General features: G+C 50.5%; 1 protein-coding gene across 1 annotated transcript in view; it reads left to right on the top strand.

The window, feature by feature from the left end:
* Positions 1-9,531, top strand: part of pex6 (peroxisomal biogenesis factor 6) — a 54,367-nt gene extending 44,836 nt beyond the window's left edge. The window contains exon 17 of the mRNA XM_060847817.1: positions 8,440-9,531. Coding sequence (XP_060703800.1) covers positions 8,440-8,576 — 137 coding nt within the window. The 3' untranslated portion in view covers positions 8,577-9,531. The remainder of the gene's footprint in view (positions 1-8,439) is intronic.
* Positions 9,532-14,508: the final 4,977 nt, after the last annotated feature.

Consider the following 14,508-nt stretch of genomic DNA (forward strand, 5'->3'; position numbering starts at 1 on the left):
CCTACTACTCTCTGAGTAATGAAACTACCCCCGCTATCAGTCCTATATCTATCACCCCTCAATTTAAAGCTATGTCCCCTCGTGCTAGCCTTCACCATCTGAAGAAAAAGGCTCTCACTATCTAACCCTCTGATTATCTTATACGTCTCGATTAAGTCACCTCTCAACCTTCTTCTTTCCAATGAAAACAGCCTCCAGTCCCTCAGCCTTTCCTCATAAGACCTTCCCTCCAGACCAGGCAACATCCTAGTAAATCTCCTCTGAACCCTTTCCAAAGCTTCCACATTCTTCCTATAATGCGGTGACCAGAACTGTACACAATACTCCAGGTGGGGCCTGACCAGTGTCTTGTCCAGCTGAAGCATGACCTCTGGGCTCTGAAACTCAATCCCCCGACCAATAAACACCAACACCCCACATGCTTTCTGAACCACCCTTTCAACCTGGGTGGCAACTTCCAGAGATCTGTGTACCTGGACACCGAGATCTCTCTGTTCATCTACACGGCCAAGAATTTTACCATTAGCCCAGTACTCTGCATTTCTGTTACTTCTTCCAAAGTGAACCACCTCACACTTTTCCACATTAAACTCCACTTGCCACTTTTTTAGCTCAGCTCTGCAGCTTATCTATATCCCTCTGTAACCCACAACATCCTTCAGCACTATCCACCACTCTGCCTACCTTAGTGTCATCTGCAAATTTACTAACCCATCCTTCTACACCCAACTCCAGATCATTTATAAAAATTACAAACAACAGTGGCCCCAAAACAGATCCTTGCAGTACACCACTGGTAACTGAGCTCCAGGATGAACATTTCCTATCAACCCTCTGTCTTCTTTCAGCTAGCCAGTTTCTGATCCAAACCTTCAGTCCCGAAACTCCGTATTTTGTGCAATAGCCTACCGTAGGGAACCTTATCAAACCCCTTACTGACATCCATATACAGCACATCAACCACTTTACCCTCATCCCCCTGTTTGGTCACCTTCTCAAAGAACTCAATAAGGTTAGTGAGGCACGACCTACCCTTCACAAAACTGTGTTGATTATCCCTAATCAAATTATTCCTCTCTAGATGATTATAAATCCTATCTCTCATAATCCTTTCCAACACCTAACCCACAACTGAAGTAAGGCTCACTGGTCTGTAATTACCAGGGTTGGCTCGACTCCCCTTCTTGAACAAGGAAACAACATTCGCTATCCTCCAGTCTTCTGGCACTACTGCAGACAATGACGACATAAAGATCAAATCCAAAGGGTCTGCAATCTCCTCCCTGGCTTCCCAGAGAATCCAAGGAAAAATCCCATCTGGCCCAGGGGTCTTATCTATTTTCAGATCTTCCAAAATTGCTACGACCTCCCCTTTCTGGATCAGTGGTGCTGGAAGAGCACAGCAGGTCAGGCAGCATCCAATGAGCAGCACAATCGACATTTAGGGCAAAAGCCCTTCATCAGGAATAAAGGCAGAGAGCCTGAAGTGTGGAGAGATAGGCTAGAGGAGGGTGGGGGTGGGGAGAGAGGAGCATAGAGTACAGTAGGTGGGTGGGGGAGGGGATGAAGGTGATAGGTCAGGGTGGAGTGGATAGGTGGAAAAGGAACTAGGCAGGTCAGACAAGTCATGGGGAGAGTGCTGAGTTAGAAGTTTGGAACTAGGGTGAGGTGGGGGAAGGGGAAATGAGGAAACTGTTGAAGTCCACATTGATGCCCTGGGGTGGAAGTGTTCCGAGGCGGAAGATGAGGCGTTCTTCCTCTTTAAGACCTCCTCTTTGCCAACCTCAATCCCATCTAATCTTGTATCTCCATATTCTCACTAACATTGTCCTTTTGCAATGTGAATACTGACAAAAAGTATTCATTAAGCGCTTCCCCTATGTCCTCTGATTCCAAGCACAATTTTCCACTACTGTCTTTGATTGGCCCTAATCTTACTCTAGTCATTCTTTTATTCCTGATATACCTATAGGAGGCCTTAGGGTTTTCCTTAATCCTATCCACCCACAATGTCTCCTGTCCCCTCCTGGCTCTTCTTAGCCCTCTCTTTAGGTCTTTTCTGGCTAACTTATAACTCTCAATCTGAAACTGAGCTTTCACGCCTCACCCTCACATAAGCCTTCTTCTTCCTCTTGACAAGAGCTTCATCTTCCTGATAAACCAAGGCCCCCTCTGTCGACAACTACCTCCCTGCCTGATAGGTATATACTTATCAAGGACCCGCAGTAGCTGTTCCTTGAGTAAGCTCCACATTTGAAGAGTGTCTGTCCCTGCAGTTTCCTTCCCTATCCTATGCATCCCAGTAATGAATAACAAATAAACCCCAGCACGGATCCCTGTGGGCCACCACTGCACACTGGGCTCGAATCACCTTCTATCACCCCTCTCTGTCTCCTGTCTTGAAGCCAATTCTGGTTTGAATTTGCCAAGTTACCCTGAATCCCATCAGCTTTTACCTTCTGTATCAGTTTTCCCTGTGGGACCTTGTTAAAGGCCACGCTGAAATCCATATCAACTGTGTTATCCACATCTACACATCGGGTAACCGCCTTGTAACATCCCACCAGACGTGTTCACCATGACCTCCCTCTGACAAAGCCGTGCTGACTATCCCTGAGCAAACCTTGCCTCTCCACGTGGAGATTAATGCTCTCCTTCCGAATTCTCGGCAGTAATTTCCCTCCCCCTGATGTGAGACTCACTGGTCTGTAATCCCCTGGTTTCTCTCTCACTCTCCTTGTAAAGGGGAACCATATTCGCTGTCCTCCAGTCCTCTGACAGCTTCTCTGTGCCCAGGGAGGAGTTGAACATTTGGGTAATTTCCTCCTACAGCAGCTGATCCGGACCTGGGGATTTATCCATTTTTAACCTGCCAAAACCCCAAAACCTTCTCACTCCCAGTATGAGACTGCTCAAGATCCTCTGTTCCCTTCTCCGATTCTGTACCTGTGCCCAGCTGCTCCTCCTCCTGAGTAAGGCCAGGTGTGAAACACTTGTTTAAAATTGTACCGGTGTCCTCTGGCTCCATGCACCGAATACCCTCTTGGTCCCTAACAGGACCTACCCCTTCCCTGGTGATCCTCTTCCTTGATATTGAATATTTTGGAATGCTCCCTAACCTTGCTCACCAGTGTTCTCACGCCCCCTCTTTGCTCTCCTCCTTTGTGAAGATCTCCCTGCACCTTCTGTACTCCTCTGGAGCCTCCATTGTTTTGCTTCCTTTGTTAAAAGCCTGTCTTTTTGCTGTTTATCCAGTCCTGAATATTCCTGACCATCCAGGAATGGGCTTGATGCTCCTACATTTCATTCCAAAGGGAACACCGAGCAGTACAGAACGGGAATGGGCTCTGCAGCCCACGATGTTATGCTGAACGAATCCCTTCTGCCTGCCCTTAGTCCATCCATATCTCTCCACTCCTTGCATTTTCATGTGTTTATCTAAAAGCCCCTTAAATGCCCCTGTTGTACCTGCCTCCACCCCCACCCCTGACCGTATGTTCCACACTCCTATCACTCCCTTTAAAGAAACCTTGCCCCCTCACATCTCCTTTGAACTTTCCCTCTCACCTTAAATACGTGGCCCTCCAGTTTTAGACTGGGGAAAAGATTCTGACCTTTAATGCTATCCATGCATCTATTAATTTTATGGGTTTCTATAAAGTCACCCCTCGGTCTCCGCTGCTCTCAGAAAATAACCTTGAGTATTTTGAGCTCTCTAATTCAGGCAGCATTCTGGTAAACCTCTTACGTACCCTCTCCAAAGCCTCCACATCCTTCCTATAATGTGGTGACCAGAATTGAATGCAGTATTCTAAGTGTAGCCTAATCAAAGTCTTAACAAGCTGCAACATGTCCTCAGTTTCCTGACCAGTAAAGGCAAGCGTGTCGTACACCTTCTTTACCACCCTGTCTAGCTGCGTGGCCACTTTCAGGGAGCTAGGGACTGCAACCCCAAGGTCCCTCTGTACATCAGTGCTGTTCAGGGGCCTGCCATTAACTGAATACATTTCCAAAACATTTGATCTCCCAAAGTGCACCACCTAACACATCCCCGGATTAAACTCCATCTGCCATTTCTCTGCCTATATCTGCAACTGATCTCTATCCCACTGTATCCTTTGACAACCTTCGACACTATCCACAACTCCCCCCGATCTTTGTATCACCTACAAACTTACCAACCCAGCCATCGACATTTCCATCCAGGTCACTTATACATATCACAAACAGCAGAGGGCCCAGTACTGATCCCTGTGGAACCCCACCAGTCACCGACCCCCCAGCCTGAAAAACCCCCTTCCCCCACTACCCCCTGCCTTCCCAGGGCAAGCCAATTCTGAATTCACACGGGCAAGGCCCCGTGGATCCTGTGAATCTTAATCTTCTGGATGAGCCGACCATGAGGGACCTTGTTGAAAGCCTGACTAAAATCCACGGGGGCAACATCCACTGCTCTACCCCCATCGATCACCACCTTCACCTCCTTGAAAGGTTCAATCACGTTAGGAATCCATGACCTGCCCCACACGGAGCCGCGCCCCACACGGAGCCGCGCCCCACACGGAGCCGCGCCCCACACGGAGCCACGCCCCACACAGAGCCACGCCCCACACAGAGCCATGCTGACTGGCCCTAACTAGGCCACGCCTGTCCAAATACACCTCAATCCTATCCCTAAGAATTCTCTCCAATAACTTCCCAACCACCGATGTGAGACTCCCTGGTCTATAGTTTCCTGGGTTATCCCTATTTCCCTTCTTGAACAGAGGAACAGCATTAGCTCCTCACTAGTCCTCCGGTCCCCCTCCAGTGTGTAGTGAGGATACACAGATCCTGGTCAAGGCCCCAGCAATCTCCCCTCTTGCCCCTCTCAGTAACTGGGAGTAGATACCTGGGGATTTATCCCCCTTAACGCTCTTCAAGCACCCAGCACCACATCTTTCGTAATCTCAAAATGCCCTCATATACTAACATGCTCTACACAAATCACACCATCCTCCATATCCTTCCCCTGGGTGAATACTGACACAAAGTACTCATTTAGGATCCCACCCACATCCTCTTCCCCCAAGTTCCCTCCTTTATCCTGGAGTGGGCCCACGTTGAGCAACAAAACAGCACACAAACAGGTCCTTTTACCTTCCAAGAGTATGCCGATATATTTTTCTCTTCCATACTAGAACTCTCTTCCCTTACAGGATCCATATTCGCTATTCCCATCTTGTTCATGTATTTGTCCTGGTGTTCCTTGAGTACTGCTGTTGTGTCTGTTTCCATCCCGTTCTCTGGCAGCGTGTTCCAGGCACACACCACCCTCTGTGTGAAAAACCTGCCTTGCACATCTCTTTTAAACCTCCCCACCCCCTTGCACTTTGAACCTGTGTCCCCTAACTGACCCTTCCATCCAGGGAAAAAGCCTCATTCTTTCCACTGTATCCATGCCATTCACAATCATATAAACTCCTATCAGGTCCTCCCACAACCTCCTGCACTCCAGTGAAAACAGCCTAACTGAAGTTCTCTAAAGCTGCAGCCTAACTTGTCTATCCTTAGACTCACTGCCCCTTTCCAATGAAGGTAAGCATGCCATAGGCCTTTTGTTACTCCCTTATCTAGCTGCACTACCACCTTCAGTGACCTGTGGACCTGCACACCCAGATCCCTCTGCAAACCAACAGACCTCAGGGTTCTGCCGTTCACTGTATAATTTCCACCTGTACCTGACCTTCCAAAATGCATCACCCCACATTTGTCCGGAGTAAACACCACCTGCCATTTTTCTGCCCATGCCTCCAACTGATCTATATCCTGCTGTATCCCCCGACAATTCTCCTCACTATCTGCAACTCCACAAACTCACTAATTAGATCACCACGTTTTCCTCTAAATCATTTCCAGCAGAGGTCCCAGCAGTGATCCCTGTGGAACACCAGGAGTCACAGCCCTCCCACCCCTACCCTCCATCTCCTGTGACTAAGCCAGTTCTGTCTCCAGCTCACCCCGATACCATGTGACTTCACCTTTTGGACCAGTCCGCCATGAGGGACCTTGTCAAAAGCTTTACTGAAATCAGCTGCTTTTCCCTCATCAACATCTTCGTCACCTCCTCAAAAACCTCAATTAAGTTAGTGAGGTTCAACCTCCCCCGCACAAAACCATGCTGCCTATTGCTAATAAACCATGTGCTTCGAAACACGTGTGGATCTTGTCCCTGAGAATCTTTTCCAATGATTTCCCTACCACTGAGGTAGGGAGACTGCAAGGCTCATAGGCCTGTAATTCCCTGGATGATCCCTGCTACCCTGTAATTCCCTGGATGATCCCTGCTACCCTATAATTCCCTCGATGATCCCTGCTACCCTGTAATTCCCTGGATGATCCCTGCTACCCTATAATTCCCTGGATGGTCCACCTCCTCCCACCCTGCCCCTGTAAAAACTCCATCCCATATTCCCAATTCCTTCGTCTCCGCCGCATCTGCTCCCAGGAGGACCAGTTCCAACACCGCACAGCCCAGATGGCCTCCTTCTTCAAGGACCGCAGATTCCCCCCAGACGTGATCGATGATGCCCTCCACCTATATCTCCTCCACTTCCCGCTCCTCCGCCCTTGAGCCCCGCTCCTCCAACCTCCACCAGGACAGAACCCCACTGGTTCTCACCTACCACCCCACCAACCTCCGTATACAGCGTATCATCCGCCGTCATTTCCGCCACCTCCAAACGGACCCCACCACCAGGGATATATTTCCCTCCCCTCCCCTATCAGCGTTCTGCAAAGACCACTCCCTTCGTGACTCCCTCGTCAGGTCCACACCCCCCACCAACCCAACCTCCACTCCCGGCACCTTCCCCTGCAACCGCAGGAAATGTAAAACTTGTGGCCACACCTCCTCCCTTACTTCCCTCCAAGGCCCCAAGGGATCCTTCCATATCCGCCACAAGTTCACCTGTACCTCCACACACGTCATCTATTGCATCCGCTGCACCCGATGTGGCCTCCTCTATATTGGGGAGACGGGCCGCTTACTTGCGGAACGCTTCAGGGAACACCTCTGGGACACCCGGACCAACCAACCTAACCACCCCGTGGCTCAACACTTTAACTCTCCCTCCCACTCCACCGAGGACATGCAGGTCCTTGGACTCCTCCACCAGCAGAACATAACAACACGACGGCTGGAGGAGGAGCGCCTCATCTTCCGCCTGGGAACCCTCCGACCACAAGGGATGAACTCAGATTTCTCCAGTTTCCTCATTTCCCCTCCCCCCACCTTGTCTCAGTCGGTTCCCTCGAATTCAGCACCGCCCTCCTAACCTGCAATCTTCTTCCTGACCTCTCCGCCCCCACCCCACTCCAGCCTATCACCCTCACCTTGACCTCCTTCCACCTATCACATCTCCATCGCCCCTCCCCCAAGTCCCTCCTCCCTACCTTTTATCTTAGCCTGCCTTGCACACTCTCCTCATTCCTGATGAAGGGCTTATGCCCGAAACGTCGAATTTCCTGCTCCTTGGATGCTGCCTGACCTGCTGTGCTTTAACCAGCAACACATTTTCAGCTTTGCTACCTTGTAATTCCCTGGATGATCCCTGCTACCCTGTAATTCCCTGGATGATCCCTGCTACCCTATAATTCCCTCGATGATCCCTGCTACCCTGTAATTCCCTGCATGATCCCTGCTACCCTGCTGAAACAATGGGACAACACTGGCTATTCTCCCGTCCTCTGGGACTTGACATACTGTCAAAGAGGATACAGGATACTCTCACCGATATCATTTTTGAGACAGAGACATACAAATGTTGCAATTGTACCAACCTCCACCACATTCTCTGGCAGCTCATTCCATACACGTACCAAGCTCTGTGTGAAACAGTTGCCCCTTAGGTCTCTTTTATATCTTTCCCCTCTCACCCTAAACCTATGCCCTCTAGTTCTGGACTCCCCAACCCCAGGAAAAAGACTTTGTCTATTTATCCTATCCATGCCCCTCATAATTTTGTAAACCTCTATAAGGTCACCCCTCAGCCTCCGACGCTCCAGGGAAAACAGCCCCAGCCTGTTCAGCCTCTCCCTGTAGCTCAGATCCTCCAACCCTGGCAACATCCTTGTAAATCTTTTCTGAACCCTTTCAAGTTTGGCAACATCTTTCCGACATGAAGGAGACCAGAATTGCACACAACATTCCAACAGTGGCCTAACCTTATTGTTTATGGGATCCTGCTGTGCATATATTGGGCGCATGTTTTCCTGCATTCCAGCTGTGTGTCGATTTCCCAAAATGTCGCACTGACTGTGCACTCTTGAGGTAGATATTGGGGGTGAGTGGGCTCTGTGTGCGTGTCAGTGTGTGTGTGTGGGGGTGGGGGGGGGGGGGGGGGAATGGTGCCTGTGTATACACATGGCTGCAGTGATTTCTTCCCCATCCCCTGCCAGGTGTGGACACTGAGAGCTCGGAGCTTGTCCTGCTGCCTGCTGACTTTCAGAAAGCCTTGGCCACACTGCAGCCTTCCGTCTCCCAGCACGAGCTTTCCAACTACAAACAGATTCAACAGAAACTGACAGCCACGTGACAGATTCCCAGCTACATCCGGATGGGAACAGGAACAGCCAAGTGGGGAAACATCTGGATGGGAGTTTGGGAAGCCTCGATCTGAATGCACACGGGTGTATAGTTTAGCAAGCATATGGATGTGCAAGCAATGGCTGGGAGTGACTGATAACAAGGAACATTGGAGGAGCAGGATTTTGGGGGGGAGCAGGTCTACAGAGGGCGGATATTCCACTTGGGGACAGGCCCTGGCTGTATGTGATGATAATCTGCATAGCAACAAGATTGTAGTTCCGTGTCTGGGTAAACTTTGTACAGCACCGGGGCTAGATCCAGGCACCAGCTTGGGACAAGGCACAGTGTATGAGGAACTCGGTGTAGGAATATGTAAGTTTTATAATTGCAAGGCACCTCTGGATGAGAGAGCACATCGGAACATGAATAAAGTCAATAGTAAAGGAGGGCAGGTTGGCGAACATGTGGATGGAATTTGCAAGACATGAGGGAAAGACCTGGCTGGGGCTGTGTCCAGAAGCAGTAATATCTGGATAGGTACAGGAGCTGTTTTGTAGTTAGTCAGTTCCACATCTACAAATATAGAACTTGGATTTCACCACCGACGCTCAGTAACAGCAGTGTGTACCATTTGCAAGATCCTCAGACAACATGTTCCAAACCCACGACCACTTCCATCTGCAAGGACAAGGGCAGCAGATACACGGGAACCCCACCCCCTGCAAGTTCCCCTCCAAACCCCTCCCCATTCCTGACTGGGAAATATCTCGCCGTTCCATCACACTCACTGGGTCTAATGGCTGCCGTTCCCTCCCTGAGGGCATTGTGGGTCTCCCCTACAGCACACGGACTACAGCGGGTCAGGAAGGAAATCAATGTTGACTTTTGAAAATATTATTTTGAGGAAGCTGAAGTTTGCTTTTACCTGGAAAGCTGATAAATGATAAAATTCTGGTCAGGGAGATGTCTCTCTTAGTCTCTTTTGTTCTCCTCAAGTAATTCATAATCTGAAGAAAATCAAAGGGTTCTTGGTTCATGAAATAATCACAGTTGCGAAGGACAAAGTTCAGCATGGAAAACTTGACGGACAACAACTTGAGACCGAAAGGCAGTAAACTGAAATGTGGAGAGACCGAGAACTGTGCAGGAGGTCAGAGGTTCAAATTCAAGGTCAAATAAAATAATCCAGAAGGCATTCCAAATGGAGGTTTTCAGCTCAGCAGTTTGGGGTTATATTCAGATGTACAGCAGACTCCAGAGCCTGTGTGAGGGAGCAATGCTCACTCCTGGTCTCTGAATGCCAGCAAGGAGTCATCAAGGAGAAATCAGGGAAGGACAAAGGAACGTCGTTTGACAAAAGTCATGTTTCTTTTCGATCTTGTGCAAGGTGAAGAATGAAACTTTAACCTTTCATTCATGGTGCAGCTTTTTAAAAAACCACAATATGACATACTTAATTAATGAAGGAGTGCCGCACTGTCGGAGGGTCAGCGCTGAGGGAGTGCCGCACTGTCGGAGGGTCAGCACTGAGGGAGTGCCGCACTGTCGGAGGGTCAGCGCTGAGGGAGTGCCGCACTGTCGCAGGGTCAGTGCTGAGGGAGTGCCGCACTGTGGGAGGGTCAGTGCTGAGGGAGTACCGCATTGTCGGAGAGTCAGTGCTGAGGGAGTGCCACACCGTTGGATGGTCAGCGCTGAGGGAGTGCCGCACTGTCGGAGAGTCAGCACTGAGGGAGTGCCGCACTGTCGGAGAGTCAGCACTGAGGGAGTGCCGCACTGTCGGAGAGTCAGCACTGAGGGAGTGCCGCACTGTCGGAGAGTCAGCGCTGAGGGAGTGCCGCACTGTCGGAGGGTCAGTGCTGAGGGAGTGCCGCACTGTCGGAGGGTCAGTGCTGAGGGAGTGCCGCACTGTCAGAGGGTCATTGCTGAGGGAGTGCCACACTGTCAGGGTCCGTACTGAGGGAGTGCCGCACTGTCGGAGAGTCAGTACTGAGTGAGTGCCACACCGTTGGAAGGTCAGTGCTGAGGGAGTGCCGCACTGTCGGAGGGTCATTGCTGAGGGAGTGCCGCACTGTGGGAGGGTCCGTGCTGAGGGAGTGCCGCACTGTCGGAGGGTCAGTACTGAGGGAGTGCCGCACTGTCGGAGGGTCAGCGCTGAGGGAGTACCACACTGTCGGAGAGTCAGCGCTGAGGGAGTGCCGCACTGTCGGAGAGTCAGTGCTGAGGGAGTGCCGCACTGTGGGAGGGTCAGTGCTGAGCGAGTGCCGCACTGTGGGAGGGTCAGTGCTGAGCGAGTGCCGCACTGTGGGAGGGTCAGTGCTGAGGGAGTGCCGCACTGTCAGAGGGTCATTGCTGAGGGAGTGCCGCACTGTCAGAGGGTCAGTGCTGAGGGAGTGCCACACTGTCAGGGTCAGTACTGAGGGAGTGCCGCACTGTCGGAGAGTCAGTGCTGAGTGAGTGCCACACCGTTGGAAGGTCAGTGCTGAGGGAGTGCCGCACTGTCGGAGGGTCATTGCTGAGGGAGTGCCGCACTGTCGGAGGGTCAGTGCTGAGGGAGTGCCGCGCTGTGGGAGGGTCCGTGCTGAGGGAGTGCCGCACTGTCGGAAGGTCAGTGCTGAGGGTGTGCCGCACTGTCGGCGGGTCAGTGCTGAGGGTGTGCCGCACTGTCGGAGGGTCAGTGCTGAGGGAGTGCTGCACTGTCAGAGGGTCAGTGCTGAGGGAGTGCCACACTGTCAGGGTCAGTACTGAGGGAGTACCGCACTGTCGGAGAGTCAGTGCTGAGTGAGTGCCACACCGTTGGAAGGTCAGTGCTGAGGGAGTGCCGCACTGTCGGAGGGTCATTGCTGAGGGAGTGCCGCACTGTCGGAGGGTCAGTGCTGAGGGAGTGCCGCGCTGTGGGAGGGTCCGTGCTGAGGGAGTGCCGCACTGTCGGAAGGTCAGTGCTGAGGGTGTGCCGCACTGTCGGCGGGTCAGTGCTGAGGGTGTGCCGCACTGTCGGCGGGTCAGTGCTGAGGGTGTGCCGCACTGTCGGAGGGTCAGTGCTGAGGGAGTGCTGCACTGTCGGAGGGTCAGTGCTGAGGGAGTGCTGCACTGTCAGAGGGTCAGTGCTGAGAGGGAAACACGTGGGGTCTATGAGAATGAGCCATTACAAAATGGCCCTATGATTTGATTGGAGCTATATGCTCGAAACGTCGAATTCTCTATTCCTGAGATGCTGCCTAACCTGCTGTGCTTTGACCAGCAACACATTTGCAGCTGTGATCTCCAGCATCTGCAGACCTCATTTTTTACAGCATAGACAGCTCCCACTGCAACTGGAGCTGTTCCACAGGGTTACTGTATCAGAACCACAACTCTGCATCAGTGGGGCTGGGAGAGCACAGCAGTTCAGGCAGCATCCAACCAGCAGCGAAATCGACGGTTCGGGTAAAAGCCCTTCATCAGGAATAAAGGCAGTGAGCCTGAAGCATGGAGAGATAAGCTAGAGGAGGGTGCGGGTGGGGAGAAAGTCGCATAGAGTACAATAGGTGATTGGGGAGGGGATGAAGGTGATAGGTCAGGGAGGAGAGGGTGGAGTGGATAGGTGGAAAAGGAGATAGGCAGGTAGGACAAGTCCGGACAAGTCATGGGGACAGTGCTGAGCTGGAAGTTTGCAACTAGGGTGAGGTGGGGGAAGGGGAAATGAGGAAGCTGTTGAAGTCCACATTGATGCCCTGGAGTTGAAGTGTTCCGAGCCGGAAGATGAGGCGTTCTTCCTCCAGGCGTCTGGTGGTGAGGGAGCGGCGGTGAAGGAGGCCCAGGACCTCCATGTCCTCGGCAGAGTGGGAGGGGGAGTTGAAATGTTGGGCCACAGGACGGTGTGGTTGATTGGTGCAGGTGTCCCGGAGATGTTCCCTAAAGCGCTCTGCTAGGAGGCGCCCAGTCTCCCCAATAATTCTGATGAGGGAGTGGAGGCCCCATCATGGACCTGCAGATAAGGAATGGAGAGTTGTTCATCAGCTTGTGATGCTGCCCAGATCTCATCGGGGGGTACCGGGAGGGGGACATGACGTTCCTCTGACAGGATGTGTAGGAAAACCGGAAATACAGAGGTGGAGGAACAGGGAGTTTACATGGACCCAGCCCCAGGAAGAAGTCGTACTGCTCAGTGTGGAGTGTGGCAGGTCGGAGGGAAACCCCAGCAGAGCAGCAGCTTTGCTCCCTGTAGCAGTTTGTGAAGACCCACTTTGCCAAGTGGTAGTGGACTGTGTCGGAGTGTTACTGAAAACAAAAGCCGGATGGCAGAATGTGCTCACACTGATGGAGATGCCACCCTGATTCCCAGAGGAACCTCCTTTCAGGACCTTTAAATAAATTGTCTAAGGAGGATTATAATAAAAAATTCAGTCAGATCTTTGAAAGAAATTTTGTTTGATGCAGATGAGGTATAAGTTAATTCAGTAGAAACTCTAAATGTGATTAAGAAATCAATCTCTCTGTGAGGCAGAGGCTGGAAGTGTTGAATCTGAAGCTCAAATCCAGGAATATGTCAATAACAAAAATGGAACAACAGTATCAGGTCCCAGGTTCGATTCTACCCTCAGGCGACTGTCTGTGTTTGCACATTCTCCCTGTGTCTGCGTGGGTGCTCTGGTTTCCTCCCACAGGATGTGCAGGTCAGGTGAATTGACCAGTGTTAAGTGCATTATTCAGGAGTAAATATGGCAAATGGGTCTGGGTGGACTTTTTGAAGGGTTGGTGTGGACTTGTTGGGCCAAAGGGCCTCTTTCCAGACTGTGAGGAATCTAATCTAAGTCAGTTCAACGTCCTGTCACAGACTCATCACTATCATCAGGTTGAGGTTTCAATGGCAATCCTGAGGAGTCATTTTACCCAGTGAGCAGGAGATCAAGGAGTATCTGCAATGAAATGAACATGACATCATGGTTCGTCCTTTTACTGTCTCAACAGAAGCAGCTTGTTTGGATCTGTCAGTCTGTGCTCTGGAAAGGTTAGCAATATCCAGTGAAGGGTAGTTTCGGGATAAGCAGACAGCATTTATACAATTCAGAGAATATAAAATGGTTATTATGTTCTCTGTTCAGAATCTAATGTAAATTGGTCCAACTGTTATCAGGAAGTATAGGTATTTCTCAGAGTCTTGGATGTCGTTTTTGAAGTCGGGAAGTTTTTTAGTGGCTCTGATGGAAGAGAGAAGATAAAATCAGAAACGTATTGAATTTGAGGTGCAGGAAAATAATCTTCACAAGGTCATCGTCATAGAGTCATAAAGGTCTACAGTATAGAAAAGACCCTTCTCAGTCTAACCACATCACTGTTTACCACCCATCAATATTCCTATTGTCTGAGAAGTTCCTGATCCATCCTCCCACGTTCAAGTCTAAATCATATCAATCACAAACAGCCAGGGCCCGTCCCTGAGCCCTGGGGAATCAACATCATCAAACCTGCACTGAAACCTGAGGCAACTGAGATTCACATCGGAATGGTGCACTGGCATTCACTTTGATGAGCAGGAAGATTTGATAGATTTGGATGAAATGTGAGGGTCAGAAAGTTTAGATGCTGTTGCTTCAGACGTTGGATATACAGTTAGGTTGTACGGTGCACCAGTGAAGTGCTGTCATTAAACAGAAATACTGATCAGCAATCAAGGTTCTCTTCCATTTGAAGAAATTGATTTAACTAAAGTAACTAAACCAACAAAGTTGAAAGTAGGACAATGGACCAAAAAGCAGATGTGTGGGAAAATGTCCATATCTTGATGATGACTTAATTGAAGCAGAAATGCTTGAGGATTTTTTCTCAGAGTGAACAGAATGTCTGACACTCCTGTTTTTTTTTCCTTTTTTTCTCTTGTTTCTTTTTACCCCCACACTCCCGCCTAACTGCGGCAGTGCTTATTTATCCCCCTGCACCCATGGTGTGTGTGTGTGCAGGTG

The sequence above is a fragment of the Hemiscyllium ocellatum genome, chromosome 3 (assembly GCF_020745735.1).
Source record: "Hemiscyllium ocellatum isolate sHemOce1 chromosome 3, sHemOce1.pat.X.cur, whole genome shotgun sequence".
NCBI lineage: Eukaryota > Metazoa > Chordata > Chondrichthyes > Orectolobiformes > Hemiscylliidae > Hemiscyllium > Hemiscyllium ocellatum.